At 39.5% G+C, this 22763-nt stretch overlaps 1 protein-coding gene across 1 annotated transcript; it reads right to left on the reverse strand.

The window, feature by feature from the left end:
• Positions 1-774: 774 nt before the first annotated feature.
• On the reverse strand, positions 775-21855 carry kcnk3a (potassium channel, subfamily K, member 3a). The gene is made up of 2 exons (XM_039692125.2): positions 21466-21855; positions 775-1797 (listed from the first exon to the last, which is right to left on the reverse strand). Exons 1-2 carry the CDS (start codon positions 21746-21748, stop codon positions 923-925), a joined length of 1158 nt encoding a protein of 385 aa, XP_039548059.2. The 5' UTR covers positions 21749-21855; the 3' UTR covers positions 775-922.
• Positions 21856-22763: the final 908 nt, after the last annotated feature.

Genomic DNA, 22763 nt, shown 5'->3' on the forward strand with positions numbered 1-22763 from the left:
TAAAACCTGTTGGAAAGCATCTTTTGCAGCGATTTTTGTGTGAGCATATCAGTGAACACCCCAGACCACTCGGTGAGTTTCACATCTTTGTAAACTAAAGTTTAAAGGATCCGAAAAATCTCGGGACAGCAGAATCTGTCTAAAAAACAATATTAACCATTCTATTTCATCAGAAACAGTCTTAAAACAGGGCTTTAATTGTAAAATACCAAACTTGTCCTTTAAGAATCATACACTTGTGTTGGTCACAGAGCTTATTTTCTGAAATAATCCAAAAGCCAATGGAAAAATCCTACTGGGTTTTTGTTGAGGGAACCAGTGTGATGGTAACTTCTGGGTTGGCCAACAAAAATACATCGTCACTGCAGAATTCTATTCCTGTAAGAAAGTAAATATTGGGCCACCCTGACTAAGGTCTGCACTCTTAAGTTCTCATTTAAGATGATTGTTTGTTTGTTTTTTAAATATGTTTTATTTTGTTTTAATAACTATTTCATAACTCCTGTAAAGATAATAAAGAATTCACTATTTGTTGCATCACAAAATGTATCTATTGGAATGAAAACCAGAATAATATCCTAACACTTTGGGACTCGTTGGTTGTTAAAAGACCAGCATTTGTTTCCATTTACCATTGAGCTCACTGAAGAGCAAGCAGTTTGCATCTTGCCTTTTCTCGAAAACCTCAAAGTACTTAAAAAAATACAGGCATTTACCCTGTTCTTATTGCACGCTTCTATGTCTCCGGTCCTCAAGCAGCACCTGCCGACAGGCCGCCCTCCCCCGTCTATCACTACATTACATTTATTCGACTGACAGAGGATCCGAGCAGCTTAGAAGCAGTGGTTTTTCAACCCCAAGTAAAACAGTGGTTGGTTTCGTAAGGCGAAAGAGATTCACATGCACAACATCCTCCAGCCCTCTAGATGGAGCTGCGGCGTTTGGAGAGTCTTTGGTAATGTGCTGGGCTGAGCAGGCCCGTGTACACTGAACTGGTGCCGGAGTGCTCCTGCAAGGCACTGCACACACAGCCGTTGGAGTGGAGGGGGTCTGAGATCTCGCTGTGCTCCATGTATGTGTCCGAAGTGGACAGATCGTGAGAGATAATCATGGGAATTGAGTAGCGCATCTTCTCCTGGCTCTTGTACCAGAGACAAGAGCACATGGACTGGAAATGCAGCACTTCGGCGTAGACGTTACACAGCCCCTTCCCGGACCCGTGGGCCGCGCCAGACGAGGACGGTGGATCAGACATGGTCCCGCCACCGCCGGTCTTTCTGCTGCGGGACAGCAACGTACGCTGTTCGGCGTCGCGCCGTTCGTCCTCGGCATTCATAGTCATGAAACGCAGAACCACCAGGTTCAGGAAGGCGCCGATGACCGTGAGGCCCGTGAGGATGTACATGAAGCTAAACGCTACGTACTGGGGGTTGGTTTGTAGCGCATTATCCTTCTGCAAGGCCACGTAGTCCCCAAAACCAATGGTCGTGAGTGTTATGAAGCAGTAATAGTACGCGTGGAAGAAGCTCCAGTCCTCGTAGCGGGAGAAGGCCGCCGCTCCCACGCACAGCGTGCTCATGCAGGATATTAAGCCAATGCACACCATGTTGGCCATGGAGACCTCGGTGTGCCGAAGGCCGAGACACTTTTTGAGACGGTGCAGCAGGTACTTGACGAAGGTGTTGATGCGTTCGCCCAGACTTTGGAACATCACCAGGGTAAGGGGGATCCCCAGGAGAGCGTAGAACATGCAGAACACCTTCCCACCATCCGTGCTGGGAGCCGCATGACCGTATCCTAGGAAAAAAAAGAGTAAACGTAAACATTTTCACAACTTCACAACAACAATGTGGATGTCGTTGTTTTCTATATCAGTAAGAACTGTTTCAGAACTCCATTGTAGTCTCGAGCTTTCTTCCAGTAACAAACACTTCACATTATTCCTCATTTGGATAATTCCCGCCCAGGGCATATGCAAAAATATTGGACGAGGGCTGGTTGAGTTGTGTTAGAAGTGTGTTGAAACTTGGGGTTATGGTAGGGGGCGGGTTTAAAGTGGTTGGCCAATCACAACACACTGTCCAGCCGACCAATCAGAGCATATTGCACTTTTCAGAAGGAGGGGCTTCATAGAGGAACTTAACAGATACAGTAGTTACAGATAGACTGGGAGCTGCAACAATGGCAAATATTAAAAAAAGAAATGGTAAACATATTCTATTACACTGTAAAAACATAATCCTGTAAAAAAAACCAGTAAATTACTGGCAGCTGTGGTTGCAAGCATCATACCATAAAAATACAGTGTGTTACTGTTTTCTAGCTGACAATACGGTATTTAGCTGTTAATTTCAAAAACAGTGTAACACACTGTATTTTTACGGTATGATCCTGGCAACCACAGCTGCCAGTATTTTACCGTTTTTTTTACAGGATTATTTTTTATAGTGTAGACACCAAAATCAAAGTCAAGACTTTAAAAAATGGCATACCAGGTTCTCTTTAAATAGTAGGGATGCACAATATCTATTGGTACACTATTTAATTGCATTTGCATGCTGCCTGTTTTTACCTTTTCAATCATTTGCGCTCACTTTATAGTCGAGTCACATTTAATTATAGTGCTTTATTCAATACAGATTGTCTTAAAGCAGCTTCATAGTAATAAACAGGAAAATAACAGTGTTGTTGCAAAAATGTGTCAATTATAATACAGATATGTCATTATTTAGCTCAATTATTTAGTTCAATTTAGTGTAATGTTGATTGAATTCAGTGTTGCAAAGTTCGTCAATTATGAAACTTTATGAAAATTCAATTCAGCTATAAAGCAGCGAAGACAATTCAGCTCAATTTAGTTCAATGTTGATTCAATTCTGCTCAATAACAGTGTCAATGCTGCAAAGTTTATCAGGTACAATGAAATTATTTCAATTCTGTTGTAAAGCATTTCTACAGAATCATTACAGCTCAAGTCAGTTTGTGGCCAGTGTTGCAGTGTTTTCATAATGTACAATAAAATATTGTGATGTCTAAATTCACTTTCATAATCTGACCCTGAAACTGATTTATTTTTCATTTATTTAGATAAAATAGTAATAGCTACCATTTACTGGATATCAGCCATTTAACATAAAATATTAGCTGTAAATATCAGCTTATTAGCATCAGCCAAAATATTAATATCAGTGATATGGGAATGTACATTATACTGGTTAAATTCTTAGAGGAATGAACACAGTAGTGAATCTACACCTTTAATACACAAGCTTCGCCATCCCATTTAAATAGCAATGTATTTATCAAGGCTGCTAGTGCAAATATACTTTCACTGAAGATGCAGTAAATGTGACAAGGATGTTGATCTAGGAACAAGATCAACCAAGTCTTAGAGTAAATCATGTTTAGCTTGAATTGTTCCCATGTGAGCTCATTTACAGTATACCAACTGTAGCAAAATCAGCTAAATCAATCATTAACTAAGGTTGTAAATAACATTAAATAATGCTCCTTATTGTAAAGTGTTACCAAAAAATAAAATCATCCTAAATGTTCATTGTTTTCAGTGTGACAGATTTGCATTTTACATTTATTCATTTAGCTGAAACTTTTATCCAAAGCGACTTGCTTTAGAAGTCGCACGCCTCTGGAGCAACTAGGGGTTAAGTGTCTTGCTCAGGGACACATTGGTGTCTCACAGTGGATTCGTACCCGGGTCTCTCACACCAAAAGCATGTGTCTTATCCACTGCGCCATCACCACCCCATATCCACAACTGTGTAAAATTACTAAAATGCCATTTAGAATATTAATTATGATTAAAACAAGCCTAACTAAACTCTTGTTAATTTTAATGCTAATGCTAGCAGCATAAATAATACTAAAAGTGTGAATAAATCCAGTACTATTATTATAGAGTATTTGCAATATTGAACACAACATTTAGATAGGAGTTTATAACAAAGTTAATTGTTTGTATCTCCATGTGTGTCATGTTGTGTGTTTATGCTAAAAATAAAGGAATCTGTCTATCTTGAATGGGCTATCCTTATTTTGCAATGTTGAAGTGAGCTATTTCCGATTACTTGCAAGACTTATGATTCATTAGCCACTATAGGTAAATAACTAGAACAATAACAAAGTGAAATAAACAGAAAAATATGTGCGCTACCAACCAGTATGTTTATGATAATAGAAGTATTATGATAAATACCAGTTTGCTAACTTAATGAACATAAAAAATGACATGTCTTGCTTTTTCTTTTCTCTACATTTACAATAAACTGTTTGTATTTACTACAGAACAAATCGTTAAATTAATCAAGATTAAAGTTGCAAATATTATAAGATACAACAAATACTGAATATTTTTATACAAACTGATCACAGGCTATGCCTGTTCATGTAAGTTTGTTTCCACAGCATAAAAAAGGGTAAATGTGACTTTATCTCATGATTCTGAGAAAAATGAAGGAATTATTGAGTGAAGTCAGAATTGCAAGATTGTTAGGTACGTAATCATGCATGAAGATGTAGAACCAAATAACAGTCTTTCAAATTAACTTTGCACACTATACATAAACAAGAACCGAGAAGGAGTGACTAAAACACAGGAGTATACACTCGAAGGAAACTAGATAAGGAACAGGTGAACCTTATCAAATAATCAATGAGTAAACATAGAAAGATACTAGGGAGTAATGATGCGTTCTATTATTCATCCGTCTCGGAGATCCGAATCGGACGACAGACGTTGCCTAGCAACACGCCCCCTTTCCTCGGATTTCACCTCTCAGACGGCGGACAACCGTGAGGACACCGACCAAGAATTCCGTTTCGGAATTCAAGATGGCTGCGCCCTGTGTGACATGTATTGTTTTCATTGTTTTTAAAACCGCTTTGGTATTTTAAATGAAGATTATAATCACTTGTGTATTACTGCGTCCCCTGTAGGTATGGGAATCGGTTGTTGTGAATGCAATTACTAACGTTGCTTGAATTGCTAACAGAAGATTAACATTAAAACATGAAATTTTGATAAGGTGAAGTCATAATATATTTTTTTAATGTAAGTGCCTGGTACTCGGCAAGTGCTACCATTACAACAGCTTTCCGGGTGGCGTCCATTTTTTTCTCCGACTTTGACACGCAACACATAATAGAACGCTTGAAGTGTGGACGTGACGTCATATCCAAGGTCCGAGTCGGTTCGTTGGCTATAATAGAACGCACCATAACACTGAAAACTAAACAGACAAACAACAAAATGAGGGGCCGTTTACACAACAGCTTTTTCAACTAAAAATGGAAAACAATGCAGTTTGGGCCGTTCGTGTCCTGTTTCCTGTTCCTGTTTTCCCGCCTTGTTTCATTTTCTTGGTTACCCATTACTCCCTAGTTTTGACACATTTGTTTTTTTAAAGTGAATGGTTCCATATGAATAAAATGTTCAAATTCAAAATCGGTTTTGTGCAAAATATTCTTGTTGAACAGAATGAAAGGTCACGGTAGTTCCCTTTTCAAAGTGAAATTCTACACTGCGTTATGGAGTTGACGCTATGAGCCGGTGTCTGAACAGGTGTGTTACATGCTAATCTTGATGGGCTATCGCAGTTAAGTGACATCACGGGTGCACCAACTGGGTATTGCGGTTAGGTGACATCACGGGTGCATATAAGGGGTATAAGAAGATGTCATGAGCTTCTTTGTCTTCAGGAAGCTGTTTGTTTGCAAGCTGTGTGAATGGACTCTCTGTTTGTTTGGTGCTAGCAGTAGAAAAAGAAAATGTGCGAGCCATCTTGTCAAAGATGCGTAACACCAGGCGATCTTCATGAGTTTAGTGTTATGTGTCTTGGAGAGGAGCACGCTCATTCAGCCCTCAAGGGGGGCTGGTTGTTCTCCCTGTGACCGCTTTAAAGTGAGCAAACACCGCTCCTGCCTGGGAGATGGGAGACAAACGTCTGTGCCCTGCGGATGAGGTCCCGCTGCTGCCAAGGAAGCCCAGTGATTATGACTGTGGGGGTCGTAGATGGAGTTACCAGATGAACTATCCCCTTCTCAGGCATCACCTACAGTAGCTCCTCCGCTCTCATGTTAGATCCGGAAGCCCGCTCGGTGGCTTCTTCCGAGCTGGCAGAGAGCATGCTATTGGCCCGGTTTAGTTCCAAGGAACTAGACATGTTCGGAGTCGAGGCAAATGTGAGCCTGCCTCCTCCCTAATCCCCACATAAGATGAGAATGGCCACCACCACAGCCAAATTTAAGCAAGACTGGTCTGTGGAGAGATTGGAATTCACCCCGAGCAGTTTGGATGAGCAATTCCTTGTGGGTCATCGGCGTCTCACTCCTCTGAGCCTTCCCTTTATTAAACAATAAAGCATTTCTCTCTAGCAACCAGTTACGCTACAGTTAGGGGCTGGCTGAGCACAGCTATGTGAGGATGTTGAGAATTTCGGGTTGAGAATCTCGACTAAGAGAAGTAAGAAGGTGAACCTAATTTTGGTTTCCCCCCCCATTTAAAGGGGTGTTGGGGCACAAGAGGCTGTTAAAGCAACAGGGGTAAAAGTCCATCGCCTATTCTCTAAAAAGAAAAAGAGGAGAGCGTGACATATCTCCCATGCAGGAGATTCATTTGGGGATTTTTCATGGACTGTGTGTTCACAAGGGGGGAACTGCATTAGTCTGGGATTACAGGAGAATTTGCCTGATTAACACATGTTGGGAAGCAGCAGTTGAGGTCGAGTTACTCCCTCCTGTATGAATATTCGCCCCTCCAGACATGGATGACGAAATTCAATCAGTCTGTGCAGGGGTTAAGCCTCATGTGAAATACATCATAAAAATTTCCTGGAGAAGTGGAAACATGAGCACTCTCCAGCATTAGGAGATTAAGAGATAATATTGTCATGACTGTTCACTTATCGAATAAATCAGACTAGTGCAGTAGTATTCGCTCAGATGTTATTTTTTCCCTGAGCCTGGGAAGCGCAGTTGCCTTATGTATGTGAAATAAGTGACTACATATTGACCCACTTTTTCAGTACCCCACTGTCTGAGACCTTGTACACATTGGTGATGCATCCTCACATCTCCGTGGGAGAAAGCCAGACTGTTGTAGGGGAGGTAGAGGGATTGCTATAATCACGTCCTTATTCATCTCTCCAGGGGCTTGCGCTGTGGAGATGATATGGATACGCTTACTTTGTGTGGGGTATTGCAGGAGTAGAGATTGGCTCTAGCACTGTTGCATCCCACTCTTCCTGTTGCCCTTCATAGTAAAGGATGTTGGACCTTGTTATTTTTTGCCTGTTCCAGTACTTGCCATATAAATTCGGTACTGATCCACCACATAAATAGCGGACTAGGATGAATGTAATTGGCATTCATGCGATCATGTTCCACTCTGTTTCAGTCTCCTTCATATTTCATACGGGCAGACGGAGGAAAGATTATCAATTACGCTGCTTGATTATGTTGTGATAAATGTGGATGATGGGTGAATAATGCAACTTGCGTCCCACATCATCATTGGTCACTCTTCCCTCTCTGACACTAGGAGTGCAGAGGTGTTAGCGATGTCCTTCCTCTGTGATCACATCAATAGGCTAAACAGCACTGGAAGATTGGGCAATACTAAGGGTGCTCCGATTGATCGGTCGCGGATCATAATCGGCCGATAATTGCTTTGGGATGTGTGATCGGCGGTCTCTATAAAGGCTGATCTGGAAAAGCTGATCAAGTGACTCAAAACTCAAGAGACAATTTTTTTATGCCCTGGTAGAAATGGCTTCACCAGTCTGGCAATTCTACAAGGTGTGTGAAAAAGACAATTCATTAGCAATCAATCTGCAATGTGTGTACCACGCCGCTAGCCTGGCATGCCAGACCTACATCAAGATGTTAGGTCTGGGAACTCATCATTGACAGAGCTCAATTCGAGGGGCGGGATAAATGGTTGTCTTTCAAATTCTCTCTGCACGCAATTGGACCAATCAGAGCAACGAAGAAGGTGACGGCTGAGGCCCATGCGTTTTCCCACCAGCGGAGCAAGTTGATTTTTACCGTATACAGTCGACGACAAAACTCCGAACACATCTTTTTTTTTAATGACTCAAGTGGCGTTCTTTGTTCTGGTTTCAAAGAAAAGCTTAAAGGGGGGGTTGACGGCTTTTTTTCTTTGCATGACTGTGTTTATGAGGTGCAATATAACATGTATTCGTGGTTTTTCTTTTTTTAAAAGTCTTATTTTTCATAAACTTAAACACCTTTATTGTCAGCCGCGCTCTCCTCTGTCCTCGAACGACCGGTCGACTTCCTGAGTCTATGAAACCACGGTTTCACTTTATTTGGATGGTCCCTTTAACACATTCAGTTTACTATAAGTAACGTTGTACCTACATCTCTACTAACTCTCACTAGAGTGTTAGTAGAGTATTAGTAGACTGGTAGGGTTAGGGTTAGAATAAGTTGGCATGTAGTTGCAAAGTTACTTATAGTCAGTAGATTGTCTGTTGGAGGAGCATCACAATAAAGATTTGGCAAATATTAAGCTGACAGTCTACTAATACTCTAATGAGAGTTAGTTGACATGTAGTTCAAAAGTTACTTATAGTCAACAGAATGTTCAAAAGGGACCATCAAAATAAAGTGTTACCGAAACCACTCCTTTAGAAACAGGCAGTGGGCTCAGATTGGTTAGCTTGGCCCGGTGTGTTGTGATTGGCTAAACTGTCGCTCACGTTGTCCGGAAGGTTAACGCCCATTACCTTTACGGGCGAAACGTGCATGTCATGAGCTCCGGTCCAGATGTAAATATGTGTCGAACTGCAGTGTCAGTTTGAGGCAGAATCAGACCGAGAAAACCGCGATGAAGAGAGTCAAACAGAACCTCACCACACACGGCTCTTACTAAACGTTTCTGAATGATAATTTGCTAAAAATGTTTTAACTTTATACACATTTGTTTTACTCAATAGCATTTGACTGGCAACAATAGCAACTGACTGGCTACTAATGTTAAACTCAAACGGCGTGGCATTAGATTACGTTCTTGATCAAATCGTAAATAACGTCATAAAGCACATGAAAAATACGTTTAAAACATTAGTACTTATACAAAATTCAGGTCAATAATGTTTGCACGCGTTTGTTGTAGACACAAAATAGCATAACTCGAAGCCTAGTGGCTATAAAGCCAGCGCTGGCATTTGAAAAAAATAAAACACAAGGCTACGATTGGAATTATACATGCAAATACATTTAAAATTATTTAAGTCTTAGCCTACTTACAGGTTGTGGCCCAACAACTGCTGCCTCTGGTTTTAAAGTTGGAACTGCTTCATGTTTTAGTAACAGTTTCTTGTTGAATCCGGCATTGAATTCGTGGAGATTCTGAAAGCTGTCTTCCGTAAAATGCGCAGCACAGAGAGCTAGATTACGACCGTCATTTTCAAGAACATAATCAAACTTAAATTGTATCCATTGTTGACAAAGTACAGCGTCCGTGGGAAGCTCGAACACAGAAGACCTGACAGCTGGGTGAACATAACACACTCGACGTGCCGCAGAAATATGTGCATGCCCTTTTTTGCATATTCCGGAGGGAGGGTTGATGCAAATGTGTGGGTTAGTGACGTCTAAAACCCAGCTGTAGTCCCAATCGAGTCGTTTTTGTAGGCAATATACTTCCTGATTTTTAAAAGACGATATCTCTGCTTATACTAAACTTTCAGCGCTGCAACTTTGCAGATACTGTTCATGCACCAACAGCAACATTGCACACTATTTAAAATGAAAAAAGTGAAATCGCAGTCAACCCCCCCATTTAAGTTCAAATCATCCAGAGTAGCGGTCAAAGCCGAATCGAAAGACAGCTGTTCGCCAGCAGCAGCCATTCTTTGTTTTCAAGTAGTAGTGAACCGTCGCAACTCTGCCGTCATCATGTTAAGCCCGCCCGCCGACTCTATACATGATGTGATTGGCCTGACCATAGTTTGTTTTTTCCAGCTAAAACGTCTATGGAGAGTAGACCACACTGGTGGTGAAATAATTTTTGCTGCCGCTAGGTTGCATCTAGATTTCTAGGCTACCACGCTGCTGTCCGCTGTGGATGCGGACATGTTTGGTTCTGTGGATGGCCGCGGTGACCCGAGTTCGAGCCTCGGCATAGATTGAGCTGTGGGACTATCCTCTAATCTAGTTCTTGGTCATGCGTGCGTTGTGTGGAAATGCTTTGGTTACAGTTAACCTCCAGGGCAGTTCACAAGCACGGTTCAGTATGTTGTTCAGAACGGTGCAGTGGGTATTTTGTTCAGATGGCATCAACTCATTGACTTATTGCCATACTTCAGGCATAGCTGCACGTCTTCAGACTGTTGAGATCAGTGTACGCTTATATACACTGTTGAACCAACTGTGACATCACCCAGGGTTCTCAAGTTTGAGCAAAAGCTTGGAGTGAGATCACATGCGGTTAGGGGAGGAGCCATAATGAAGCCCCGCCCCACCCATCTCCGCCCCAAATTTTACCCATTGTTCATAATTAACCGGAACAAATTAAAATTATAACAATTATTAAATCTGATAAATGACAGAGCAATTCATCACATCAAATACTCTTTAATGCAGTATTACAAATATAGCTAACCAAAAATATAACAAATTGCTCCAAACAGTTTCAAACAAATCTTTAAAAATTGCATTTTGATTTTTGAATGTGTCTTCTATCTAGACGAATGATTTATTGTGTGGTGGGACATTGAGAACAAATGGACAGATTAGAGTGCACCACCTCTTCCACTGTCTCGTCCTCTAATCTGGCAACCTTTTTAGGGGGCTTACCCTTTAGTGCCCAAAATGACAAAATATCTTTCTGCTTTTTTCCTGACATCTTTGAAAAATACAAATGCAACATTATGACAATTATTAAATATTACCCAGAGCAATCTGCTGTAATACATCCTTAATGTAACTAGAAAGACTATTAATATTACAGTATAATATAATTTAAAATAAAATCAGTAAATCTTCATTCCTTTCCATACCCACACTATATTTCTCTTAGTTTCAGATAACGTAAGATAGCCAAACTGAGCCTGGTTGCAAAGTAGTTGTAGAGTTTTTGACAGCATCAATAATAATGTACGATGGGCTACATATTAAATGTTCTAGCCCAAAAATGTTAGACGAGCTTCTTCCAACTTACCTTCTTCTCCATCACGACACATGTGTTCGCGCGATGTTGTTGGTTACCTAGTAACGAACGTACGGTGGCCGAGGATGTTCCGTCCATTTCCGTGTGTTCGCGCTACTGAATGACATGTCATGTATAGATCAGTGGTGCACGCAGCGCGCATATATATGTTGCCTAGTAACGAACGCAATCTGGCGGAGATACGCGCTGGCGGCAGGAAACTTCACTTTGTTTGCCTGCGCCTCGTATACAACGTTAGAAAGCTTTCAGCCAGGACAACTTGGTTGGCATTGCCTTTTCAGCGTGAGAAATACACAGTGTGGCGTGTGCGCGTGTGAACCGGTCGAAATGCGTGTGTCTCACGGCCAATGCGTGAGACTTGAGAACCCTGCATCACCTGACCACGGTAGCCAATCAAGATTGGCTTGTAGCACACATGCTTCAGACACAGCTCACGAGGAATATTCCCATAGCGTCAACTCCACAACGCAGTGTCTCGCTCACCTTCTCAGGGAGCCTTGGTTACAGTCGTAACCTGATACGGTACAACAATATCCATACTTTCCCTGCACCTGTTGAGGTTTTTAATTGAGATTTATATTGCCTCCACTCATAATGACCATCTGTAATTTTATTTTCATTGCACTTTGATGGAGTCCAGTTGCTCTTATTATAGAAGCAGCATGAATTATTTCTTTGAAAGAGGCTCAGTCGAGCCATCTGCACATACGGGCTGCTGTTTAGAGCTCATTTTCATGTCTCTGCTTCTCTCCATCCATTCAGCTTAGATCTCCTAAAATAACTCCTTTTTTTTCTGAATGATTATTTCATCTTATCATCAAATGTGCTGCAGTCAGTGCAAATCCATTCAGTAGTTGAACACATGTTATAAAGGGGTTGGGGATTAAATGCTTAGAGAAGGTGTGAGAGTGTGAGGGTGAGTGTTTGGTGTTGGGGGAAGGGATGGTCATTGGTTAAATCACAATATAAGAGACAAACATAGGGGATGATAATAATACTGACAAATATATGTAACGTACCTGTGTGTGTGTGTGTGTGTGTGTGTGTGTGTGTGTGTGTGTGTGTGTCGCATGTGTTTGTTGAAGGCAGATCAAAGGCTGATCTGGCATGCATCCACCTTTATTAGAATTACATCATTGTCAGCTCACCAGCCCTATGTCAAGGATTAATGAAATTATTAATTGTCATCATATGGCACGCCTATATGATTCTCCACTGATGTTGCAGGTATATGGAAAATTACCGTCCCATGTTTATTATATATATATGATAATTTTCATCTTGTGTCTTGTTGTTGTCAGTATGTGTGCACATGTGCTGCGCAAATATGTTTAGTCGGCTATAAATCTAGCAGTGTTTTAGGGGCTGACAAGACTCTGGTCAGATGTCCCACTGCTGTCACTTTTAATATTTCATATCTTCCTGAAAAATGAGAGACTAACCAGTGCTGCAGAGTCATGTGATTATATAATGATATTTGTTTTTCTTTTTTACGTTAGAAAATCATTTGTGATTATAAATGACAAATTGCTTTTTTTAAAATATAGTATTACTGTCTTTTAATTATTTTTTATATAAATTTACATACATACAAGTCTCTCACGAAACTGCATTTATTTGATCAAAAATACAGTAATATTGTGAAATATGGTTAAAATTTAAAATAGCTGTTTTTAATATTTTAAAATGTAATGTTGTGATGCAAAGCTGAATTTGTAAAAGTCTTTACTGTCATGTTTGTAAAAATTGTCAAAAATTTGTAAAAACAAAAACAAAAAAACAAAAAAAAAAAACCATAAACTTTTGAACGGTAGTATACTGTATACTATATTTTGCTTCATATTTATATCAACTATTAAATATAGTTTTTATATTTAATATACATTTTCCAACTTGTACGACTCCTATTGATGTCCTTTTCCAAATTTCCTATGGTTTGTTTTTTTCCTGATTTAAACATTGAAGTTAAACGGGTGTCACATTCATGTTTGGTTCGGTGTTTCATTATCATGTTCTGTTTAGTGTCATTGTCATGTTTTGTTTAGTCTGTGTTCTGTCTCTGAGCAGCAGACTGTGTCTGAAATCGCTCCCTATACCCATAAATAGGGCACTCTTTGAGGGAACAGCCATTTGTACTCACTTGTTTTCATTCACTTCTTCAAGTGGACTATATTAGTGGAGTAATACGGGAAAAAATGAATGAGGGCATTTGGAACGATTTCGAACACAGCCACAGCGATGTTTCCTTTCTGAATGAATCAGTGCTTTTGAACGAATCGGTTGAATGAATAATTCAACGACTCACTCATTAAGAAAGTCAAATGCTAAGCTTAAACGTCTATGACTGGATAATTATTGCAGTGATTATTATGTTTCTTACATGTTATTATTCTTCTAACCCTAATTGATGGAGTGTGTAGCTTTTCATTTCATAAACAACCAGGATGACAAAGTCAAGATTCATCAGGCTCATTTTGTGAAAGAAAGAGAGCATGGAGAATCATTTTCACAAATGAATTGACACCTCTGATTCCAGATCTTAAATTCATTGACAGTCGTTGGGAATTTAAATTCGAACTGCGACTTTATTCTGGCCGGGCAGTAGGACATGAATGATTAATCGAAATTAAACAGCACATGATCTGGCAAAGGCTGTAACTTTTTCATGCGCAGCTTGTCAGTGAAGCACGGCTCAGTGATCATGAGAAAGCCAGAGGGCGCTCTCACGCAGGAACTCTAAATATGCATGTACAATGAATACATACAGTAAGTGAATAATATAATATAACAACTTTTGTATTAATATATTTAAGAGCAATATAAGCTCACAGCTTTGTTTGGAGTCAGAAATGCTGGGGGTCTTTAATGACGGTGACTGTCCATGCAAGACACCAGTGATACCGTCACCGCTGGGCAACTGGCCATGTATCACTTTGTGAAAATGTATCCACATATACAGTGTACGTAAGCATCTTGCACAGTACAGAGTCATGCCAACATCACAAGGACATATCTTACTTTTAAAGTGCTTAAACATCTAACATCTAGAGTATTGTGCATCTGGTGACGTCTGAGATATGATAAAATCATCGGTGAGACAATGGCATAATAGAAAAATATTTGGATAAAATATTGATGGATAAGATTCAAGTAATAAAACTAAATTAGCTGTAAACATTTTTATCTCCATTTCGAGGTTCACTGAATATTGTACATAATATCAGGAAATAATGATTTTTCTGTTTGTATTAAGGAAGGAAATGTTGTAAACTCTACATAACTTCCTTTATTAGTGTGTTTTGGCACCACGGGTGTCATAAAAAGGTCTGTCCAGGTGGCTGGTGAACTGTAAATATGCTTTGGGTGAAGTCGCATATAAAAATGCAGCAAATAAAAGTCCTTCGTAGTCTCTTTGAAACATCACTCGGGCAAGCTGATCAACAGATTGTCTATGTGAAAAGTCATTCGAAATGTATAAAGTGCAAAAAGCCACAGGTTCCGACTGATGTGTGACCCGCTGCTCCGCTGGCCAGGAGGGTATTTATTTTTTCGGTTCGCATTCTTTCCATTCAAAACACTCCTTCCCTGCAGAGGAGGGCAGAAGAGGTGCTCGTGTCCTGCTGTACTGTCGCCGGACACTAGAACTGCATTGATCTTTCACATCAACGTTCTGGAATTAAAAGTCCCTCAGAATCGGTGCTGAACAATCGATATTTATTTTCTGTCCTCAAGAGTTCTACTATTGATATTAGTGATTGGTATTACCTAATTAAGTAAAACAAAATCACTTTATATTATTTGTTAAAATATGTTCTTTATCATCCTGCTGGAAGTAGCCATCAGAGGATGGGTACATGATGGCCATTAAGGGATGGACATGGTCAAAAACAATGCTCAGGTAGGCCGTGGCATTTAAATGACGCCCAATTGGCTCTAAGGGGCCTAAAGTGTGCCAAGAAAACATCCCTTACACCATTACACCACCACCACCAGCCTGCACAGTGATAACAAGGCATGATGGATCCATGTTCTCATTCTGTTTACGTCAAATTCTGTCTTGATTCTGATTGGAGCAACTACCATATTGATTAGATAATTGCATTAATGAAAAATTGAACAGGTGTTCCTAATAATCCTTTAGGTGAGTATAGTTCACTGTTTCCAGCTATAACAAAACAAAAAGTGGCAGTAAAACATTTTTAATATTTTTCATACAAAATTTTGATTACAGGGGCAGATTCGTCTGGTTCCACTGACCTCAAGACACTTTTACCATAGCGCATGATTTGAAAGCGAATACTTTTTGACGTTTGTTTCACATTATTAGCTTCATATCTATGGCTTTTCTGACATAGTAAACTTGCTCAGTAGCTCCCTTGATACAGACTGCACCAACTAGTATGCTAATAGCATTCTAATGACAGCAAAGCTACTAAAAATAAAAAATAAAAATAAAAAAAAATTATTTAAATTCTAAAAAAAGCCAACCTTACTAATTGACTAATTGGTTATAAGCCAACTATTTAATCAGGTGACCATCTTAAATCAACTGATATACATCACGGCTAAGTGTTAGCTAGAAATGCTATCATTAGCAACAGAAGTTCATTGTCAATATTTATTTCAAGTTCGTTCTTTTGAGTTTGTTCGGAATAGTCAAAGTACGTGCTGCATTTTAAAAAGCTTTAAATGATCTATAGATTTATTTTTGTGGTTGAGTCACTTGCTATAAAAGCTTCCTATCTTTAAATCAATAGATCTGGTCAACATGGAAACAAAACTAGCCTGTTGGCAATAAGGATGTAACCAAATATTCAAGATATCGATTGACCATACACGTCTTTCTCAATCGCTATTTCTCAATCGCTTCTGTTTGATAATGCAGCACCAACTTCCACTAGACTAATGGATCAGGTTAGCTCCGTGTACTAAACTGATACCCCAGACCGCAGATAGTAAACAGTTCCTTGTTTACAGAGTCTCCTGCATTGACAATAAGGTGCTGGCAGGCTGATTGCTGAACTGATGATTAGATTACTGGCAAGTGTACACGGAAACCTGATCTATAGCAGACACATGAAACAGACCTGACCATGGATGTGTCTGATAAGAGGAAACGCAGCATACATGACAATGAATGGAAACATTACAGTTGTTGTGGATAGTAAATGGGGTTGGGATTTTGATATGATTTACAGTCCATTACATAACGAACTGAGTTGCATCTACAAGGTGCAAAAGAAGCACTTTAAAGCTGCAGTCCGTAGCTTTTTTGGGGTTAAAAATTATCCAAAATAAATATTTGAGAATATACATAAACAGCCAGTGTTCAACGCTATCTGCTTGCCGACCGTAGCTCGATTCAGAACGGTAAGCTTGTAATAATGTTTTTAATTCCAGTGGGTACTGGTGGATTTCTGTGCGAGATTCGAGTATGTCTTTGCGTCATTACATCACATCTGTAAACATAAAGAAGAGTCTCTGCTAGTAGACTATATTGAGTCATTACGTCACATCTGTACACATAAAGAAGAGTCTCGGCTAGAAGGCTATATTGAGTCATTACGTCACATCTGTACACATAAAGAAGAGTCTCGACTAGTCGGCTATATTGAGACATTACGTCACATCTGTACACATAAAGAAGAGTCTCGGCTAGTCGGCTATATTGAGTCATTACGTCACATCTGTCCACACATAAAAAAGAGTCTCGGCTAGTCGGCTATATTGAGTCATTACGTCACATCTGTACACAAAAAGAAGAGTCTCGGCTAGTCGGCTATATTGAGTCATTACGTCACATCTGTACACATAAAGAAGAGTCTCAGCTCGTCGGCTATATTGAGTCATTACGTCACATCTGTACACATAAAGAAGAGTCTCGGCTAGTTGGCTATATTGAGTCATTACGTCACATCTGTACACATAAAGAAGAGTCTCGGCTAGAAGGCTATATTGAGTCATTACGTCACATCTGTACACATGAAGAAGAGTCTCGACTAGTATAAGCTATATTGAGTCATTACGTCACATCTGTACACATGAAGAAGAGTCTCGACTAGTATAAGCTATATTGAGTCATTACGTCACATCTGTACACATGAAGAAGAGTCTCGGCTAGTAGACTATATTGAGTCATTACGTTACATCTGTACACATAAAGAAAAGTCTCGGCTAGTAGACTATATTGAGTCATTACGTCACATCTGTACACATAAAGAAGAGTCTCGGCTAGTCGGCTATATTGAGTCATTACGTCACATCTGTACACATGAAGAAGAGTCTCGACTAGTAGGCTATATTGAGTCATTACGTCACATCTGTACACATGAAGAAGAGTCTCGGCTAGTCGGCTATATTGAGTCATTACGTCACATCTGTACACATGAAGAAGAGTCTCGGCTAGTAGGCTATATTGAGTCATTACGTCACATCTGTACACATGAAGAAGAGTCTCGGCTAGTTGGCTATATTGAGTCATTACATCACATCTGTACACATAAAGAAGAGCCTCAGCTAGTCGGCTATATTGAGTCATTACATCACATCTGTAAACATAAAGAAGAGTCTCGGCTAGTAGACTATATTGAGTCATTACGTCACATCTGTACACATGAAGAAGAGTCTCGGCTAGTAGGCTATATTGAGTCATTACGTCACATCTGTACACATGAAGAAGAGTCTCAGCTAGTAGGCTATATTGAGTCATTACGTCACATCTGTACACATAAAGAAGAGTCTCGACTAGTCGGCTATATTGAGTCATTACGTCACATCTGTACACATGAAGAAGAGTCTCGGCTAGTCGGCTATATTGAGTCATTACGTCACATCTGTACACATGAAGAAGAGTCTCGGCTAGTAGGCTATATTGAGTCATTACGTCACATCTGTACACATGAAGAAGAGTCTCAGCTAGTAGGCTATATTGAGTCATTACGTCACATCTGTACACATGAAGAAGAGTCTCGGCTAGTAGGCTATATTGAGTCATTACGTCACATCTGTACACATGAAGAAGAGTCTCGGCTAGTCGGCTATATTGAGTCATTACGTCACATCTGTACACATAAAGAAGAGTCTCGACTAGTCGGCTATATTGAGTCATTACGTCACATCTGTACACATGAAGAAGAGTCTCGGCTAGTAGGCTATATTGAGTCATTACGTTACATCTGTACACATGAAGAAGAGTCTCAGCTAGTCGGCTATATTGAGTCATTACGTCACATCTGTACACATGAAGAAGAGTCTCGGCTAGTAGGCTATATTGAGTCATTACGTCACATCTGTACACATGAAGAAGAGTCTCGGCTAGTCGGCTATATTGAGTCATTACGTCACATCTGTACACATAAAGAAGAGTCTCGGCTAGTTGGCTATATTGAGTTATTACGTCACATCTGTACACATAAAGAAGAGTCTCAGCTAGTCGGCTATATTGAGTCATTACGTCACATCTGTACACATGAAGAAGAGTCTCGGCTAGTCGGCTATATTGAGTCATTACGTCACATCTGTACACATAAAGAAGAGTCTCGGCTAGTCGGCTATATTGAGTCATTACGTCACATCTGTACACATAAAGAAGAGTCTCGGCTAGTCGGCTATATTGAGTCATTACGTCACATCTGTACACATAAAGAAGAGTCTCAGCTCGTCGGCTATATTGAGTCATTACGTCACATCTGTACACATAAAGAAGTGTCTCGGCTAGTAGGCTATATTGAGTCATTACGTCACATCTGTACACATGAAGAAGAGTCTCGACTAGTAGGCTATATTGAGTCATTACGTCACATCTGTACACATAAAGAAGAGTCTCGGCTAGTAGACTATATTGAGTCATTACGTCACATCTGTACACATAAAGAAGAGTCTCGGCTAGTCGGCTATATTGAGTCATTACGTCACATCTGTACACATAAAGAAGAGTCTCGGCTAGTAGGCTATATTGAGTCATTACGTCACATCTGTACACATGAAGAAGAGTCTCAGCTAGTCGGCTATATTGAGTCATTACGTCACATCTGTACACAAAAAGAAGAGTCTCGGCTAGTCGGCTATATTGAGTCATTACGTCACATCTGTACACATGAAGAAGAGTCTCGGCTAGTAGGCTATATTGAGTCATTACGTCACATCTGTACACATGAAGAAGAGTCTCAGCTAGTCGGCTATATTGAGTCATTACGTCACATCTGTACACATAAAGAAGAGTCTCGACTAGTCGGCTATATTGAGTCATTACGTCACATCTGTACACATAAAGAAGAGTCTCGGCTAGTAGGCTATATTGAGTCATTACGTTTAGCTGAACTTGAGAGTTCTTTTGTGACCCACTTAAGTAGGACTTAAGTATGTATTTATGTAATTTCATAATTAATTCTATTGTCTTTGAAATATGGAGCAATTAAGTGCATTTAAAATATATTTTATTCCTTAAAATAGCTTGAATGTAACTACACACTTGCCTCATTTAGTATATGCGGTTCTATGAATATGTAAATTAGCCCCACCTCCACTCACTAACACCAGAGATCCACTCGTTGACAATCACACTTACAAAGTGCTCTTTTATATGTGTGTGTTAAGAAATGGTCATAAAAGTGTTCTTTTTAAGTAAACTTAGGTGTCATTTAGTTTAATTAATATTATATTATCTGTAAGTACAGCACGACAAACATTCAGAACAATTCGGCACAAGTGGAACTTTGATTTAAAAAGACAAAAGGACAATATTCAATATTTTATTTAAAAATGTGGGTTATTGAACATGAACGTATGAGTTAAAAATGTAGCCTATGTGTGTGTGTGTATGTATGTATGTATGTATGCATGTATGTGTGTGTCTATACAAATATATGTTTTAAAAAAGTATAGGAGAATATTTATTTATTTTATTTCCTTTCAGCTGTGGTGCACTACATTTAGTTGTATTTAACGTGGAACAAATATTGAATGAGGTCATAAATAAGCAACTGTAATACACAAGAAATAAAAATAAATGTTTAATGTAATTGTTGATGAAGTAAAGCAGGTCTGCAGGACAGTGCTGTCACTGCTCGACATGTCTTGTCAACTACCCATTCCCTATATTGCTGAGACACAGAGACAGAGAAGGCTTGTCACTGAACACGATCTGTTGATCTTTAGATGAATTAAACACATCGCTGTTCTGTGTCTGATTCTTCGAGAGCTGTCCAGTGTCACACACACACTACACTGCCAAGCTAAACCAAAGCCTGCACAGATGTCTCGACGCCTCCGGGAGATCTAGGACTTTTTCTGAAGGCTGTGTACACAAACTATCCAGGTCTCTGCTGGAAGATCCAGTTTAAGCTGGTTGCAGTGTTTGGAACATAGAAGTTGGCTTCTAGCTAGTATAAGCTGGTTGTTAGCTGCTTGACCAGCAACCTAAAATCAGTGTTAAGCTAGTATGAGCAGCTGGTGGATTTCAGGATCATCGCAGCTCATACCAACTAATGAAATTCTTATACCAGCTAATGTCTTGACTGGACCAGTTAATTGTCTGGATACACCAGCTAATGACCAATTAGGAGCGAATGGACATTTTCAATATTAGCTGGAACTTCGCAAAAAAAAAAAAAAAAAATATGACAAATAATTAACGACAATATGTTTTTGCATTGCTGTAACTCGTTTTTGTTGTTTTATAAGTTATACAATATTCCACTCATTTTTTTAAAAGTCAGTTTAGGTTAATGTAATTTAAGTTGAAATGACTTAGACATCCAAGATGATTGTAGGCTACTTACAACTTTAAGGCAGCTTAAAAAAAATTACAAGCTTAAACCTGAAATTTCGCCACTGTGTTATTTTAAACACTCCCAATTTGATTTACAAGGTTGTGAAATTAATACATGCTGATTAATACGGCGAACAATATAACATGTGGTGCAGTGGCGTGGGTTGATTTTGAAATTGGTAGGGGGACATAAAATATATTTTAAGTTTTAATCGAAATTATTGCTAGGGTCACTGGATATTGGTCCGTAGCGTCCCTACTAAATGTGTTGTATTTTTATTATTATAGGCTACATTTATGTATGCAAATAGCCTATTTTAATACGCTCAAGGAGATGAAACATCAGCGTACAACATGGGCGACCAACTCATTTATGATTTATAACGTTCATAACGCATATTTGCTGAGCAAAATGACAGCAATGAAAAAAGTTTGATTTTGAAAAAATAAGCTGATGGGGACGATATTTAAACGTCTGACATACCTATAGTGGTGATGACCGTGATGGCGAAGTAAAAGGAGCCAGCGAACCTCCACTGGACCCCAGCCTTGTGAGGCTTCAGCTGCAGCACGACCCGCTCCAGCTCGTCAAAATTGACTTTGCTCAAGTTGTACTTGTCCATGAGCTCTAGCTTCCGATCGTCCAGGACCTTCTTTTGAGTGATCTCCATCTTGGATTCTAACGCGTCAAAAACAGCCGCTCCGACGAGCAAATAAGTGAAAGTGCAGATGATCAACACGAGGGTTCTGATGTTTTGCCTCTTCATGGTCAGAGCGAATGAAACGAGCCACAAACTTTGAGGAGTGATGGTGATGGTGATTTCATTGCGACTGAGCTGTTCCTTCAGCACCACGGGTGCACATGTGCCTGTTGAGTCAACATCTCAGCCTGGGTTCATCTTCAGAACCTCCCAGTGGTGCGAAACAGACAGTTCATTTACAGAGAGGTTTGAAAAATGGAGGATTATTGAGGCTTTTTAAATTCATTTTCTTATTCTTTTATAGCCTACTGTAATACTAAAAAAAAAAAGGATTATCCAAAATGTTTTGTAGCCTATAGGATACATTGTCGAGTGTGGGTTTCGCGAACATCAGCTGTAAAGTGGAACAATACCGTTCATTAAATTTGCATGACATCATCATAGTGGAGACTGTGATCAAGCTTCAACAACTGATGCATGAAAAATCAGCCAGCACAAACATAAGCCTCTTTCAAAACTTCAGTTCGATGGTCAATTTTTTTTTTTTTTTGTAAGACAATAGCTTTCAGGTTAAGCTTTTAAAACTCTTCTGAATGATTATTAAAACAAACATTCTAAGTAAGTCATAAGTCTAGTCTCAGACTAAAATGCTTGAGCTGTTTTAACTAGAAGCATAAAGCATCTAACTGGAAGTCTTAAAATATTAAGATGCTCATCAGTCACATTTATAAATGCTACTACAAAAGCCTAATTCTGGCTTAATCTAAAGCCCTGTCTATGAAACCGGCCTTAAGAGTCTGGATATTTCCTGATATCTTGAAGAATGTAGTGCTGGAGGCTGCGCTGTATCGAATAAGTAGCTAACGGCTGAAGCGCGTTGTTAGGCGCGACGTGAAGCGGTAACCCCTTCAGCCGTTACTTATTCAAGATACAGCACTTGCCTCAAGTAGCCTACCATATTGCTTTTATAAAACGGTTACCACACAATAAAAATGTTAAAGTAAAAATAATAATAATAATAATAATATCTTAGTTCAACTTTCATGAAGTAAAATCACTAAAAACCTTCCTTTCGCTAGAA

The sequence above is a fragment of the Pimephales promelas genome, chromosome 13 (genome assembly GCF_988280905.1).
Source record: "Pimephales promelas chromosome 13, fPimPro1.hap1.1, whole genome shotgun sequence".
Taxonomy (NCBI): domain Eukaryota; kingdom Metazoa; phylum Chordata; class Actinopteri; order Cypriniformes; family Leuciscidae; genus Pimephales; species Pimephales promelas.

What these genes read in the sequence shown, in the direction of transcription:
- kcnk3a (XM_039692125.2), bottom strand. Translation starts at nt 21,748, where the DNA reads ATGAAGAGGCAAAACATCAGAACCCTCGTGTTGATCATCTGCACTTTC. An exon ending in CACGGTCATCACCACTATAG is followed by an intron (nt 1,798 to 21,465) that starts GTATGTCAGACG and finishes TTTTTTTCCTAG; the next exon opens with GATACGGTCATGCGGCTCCC.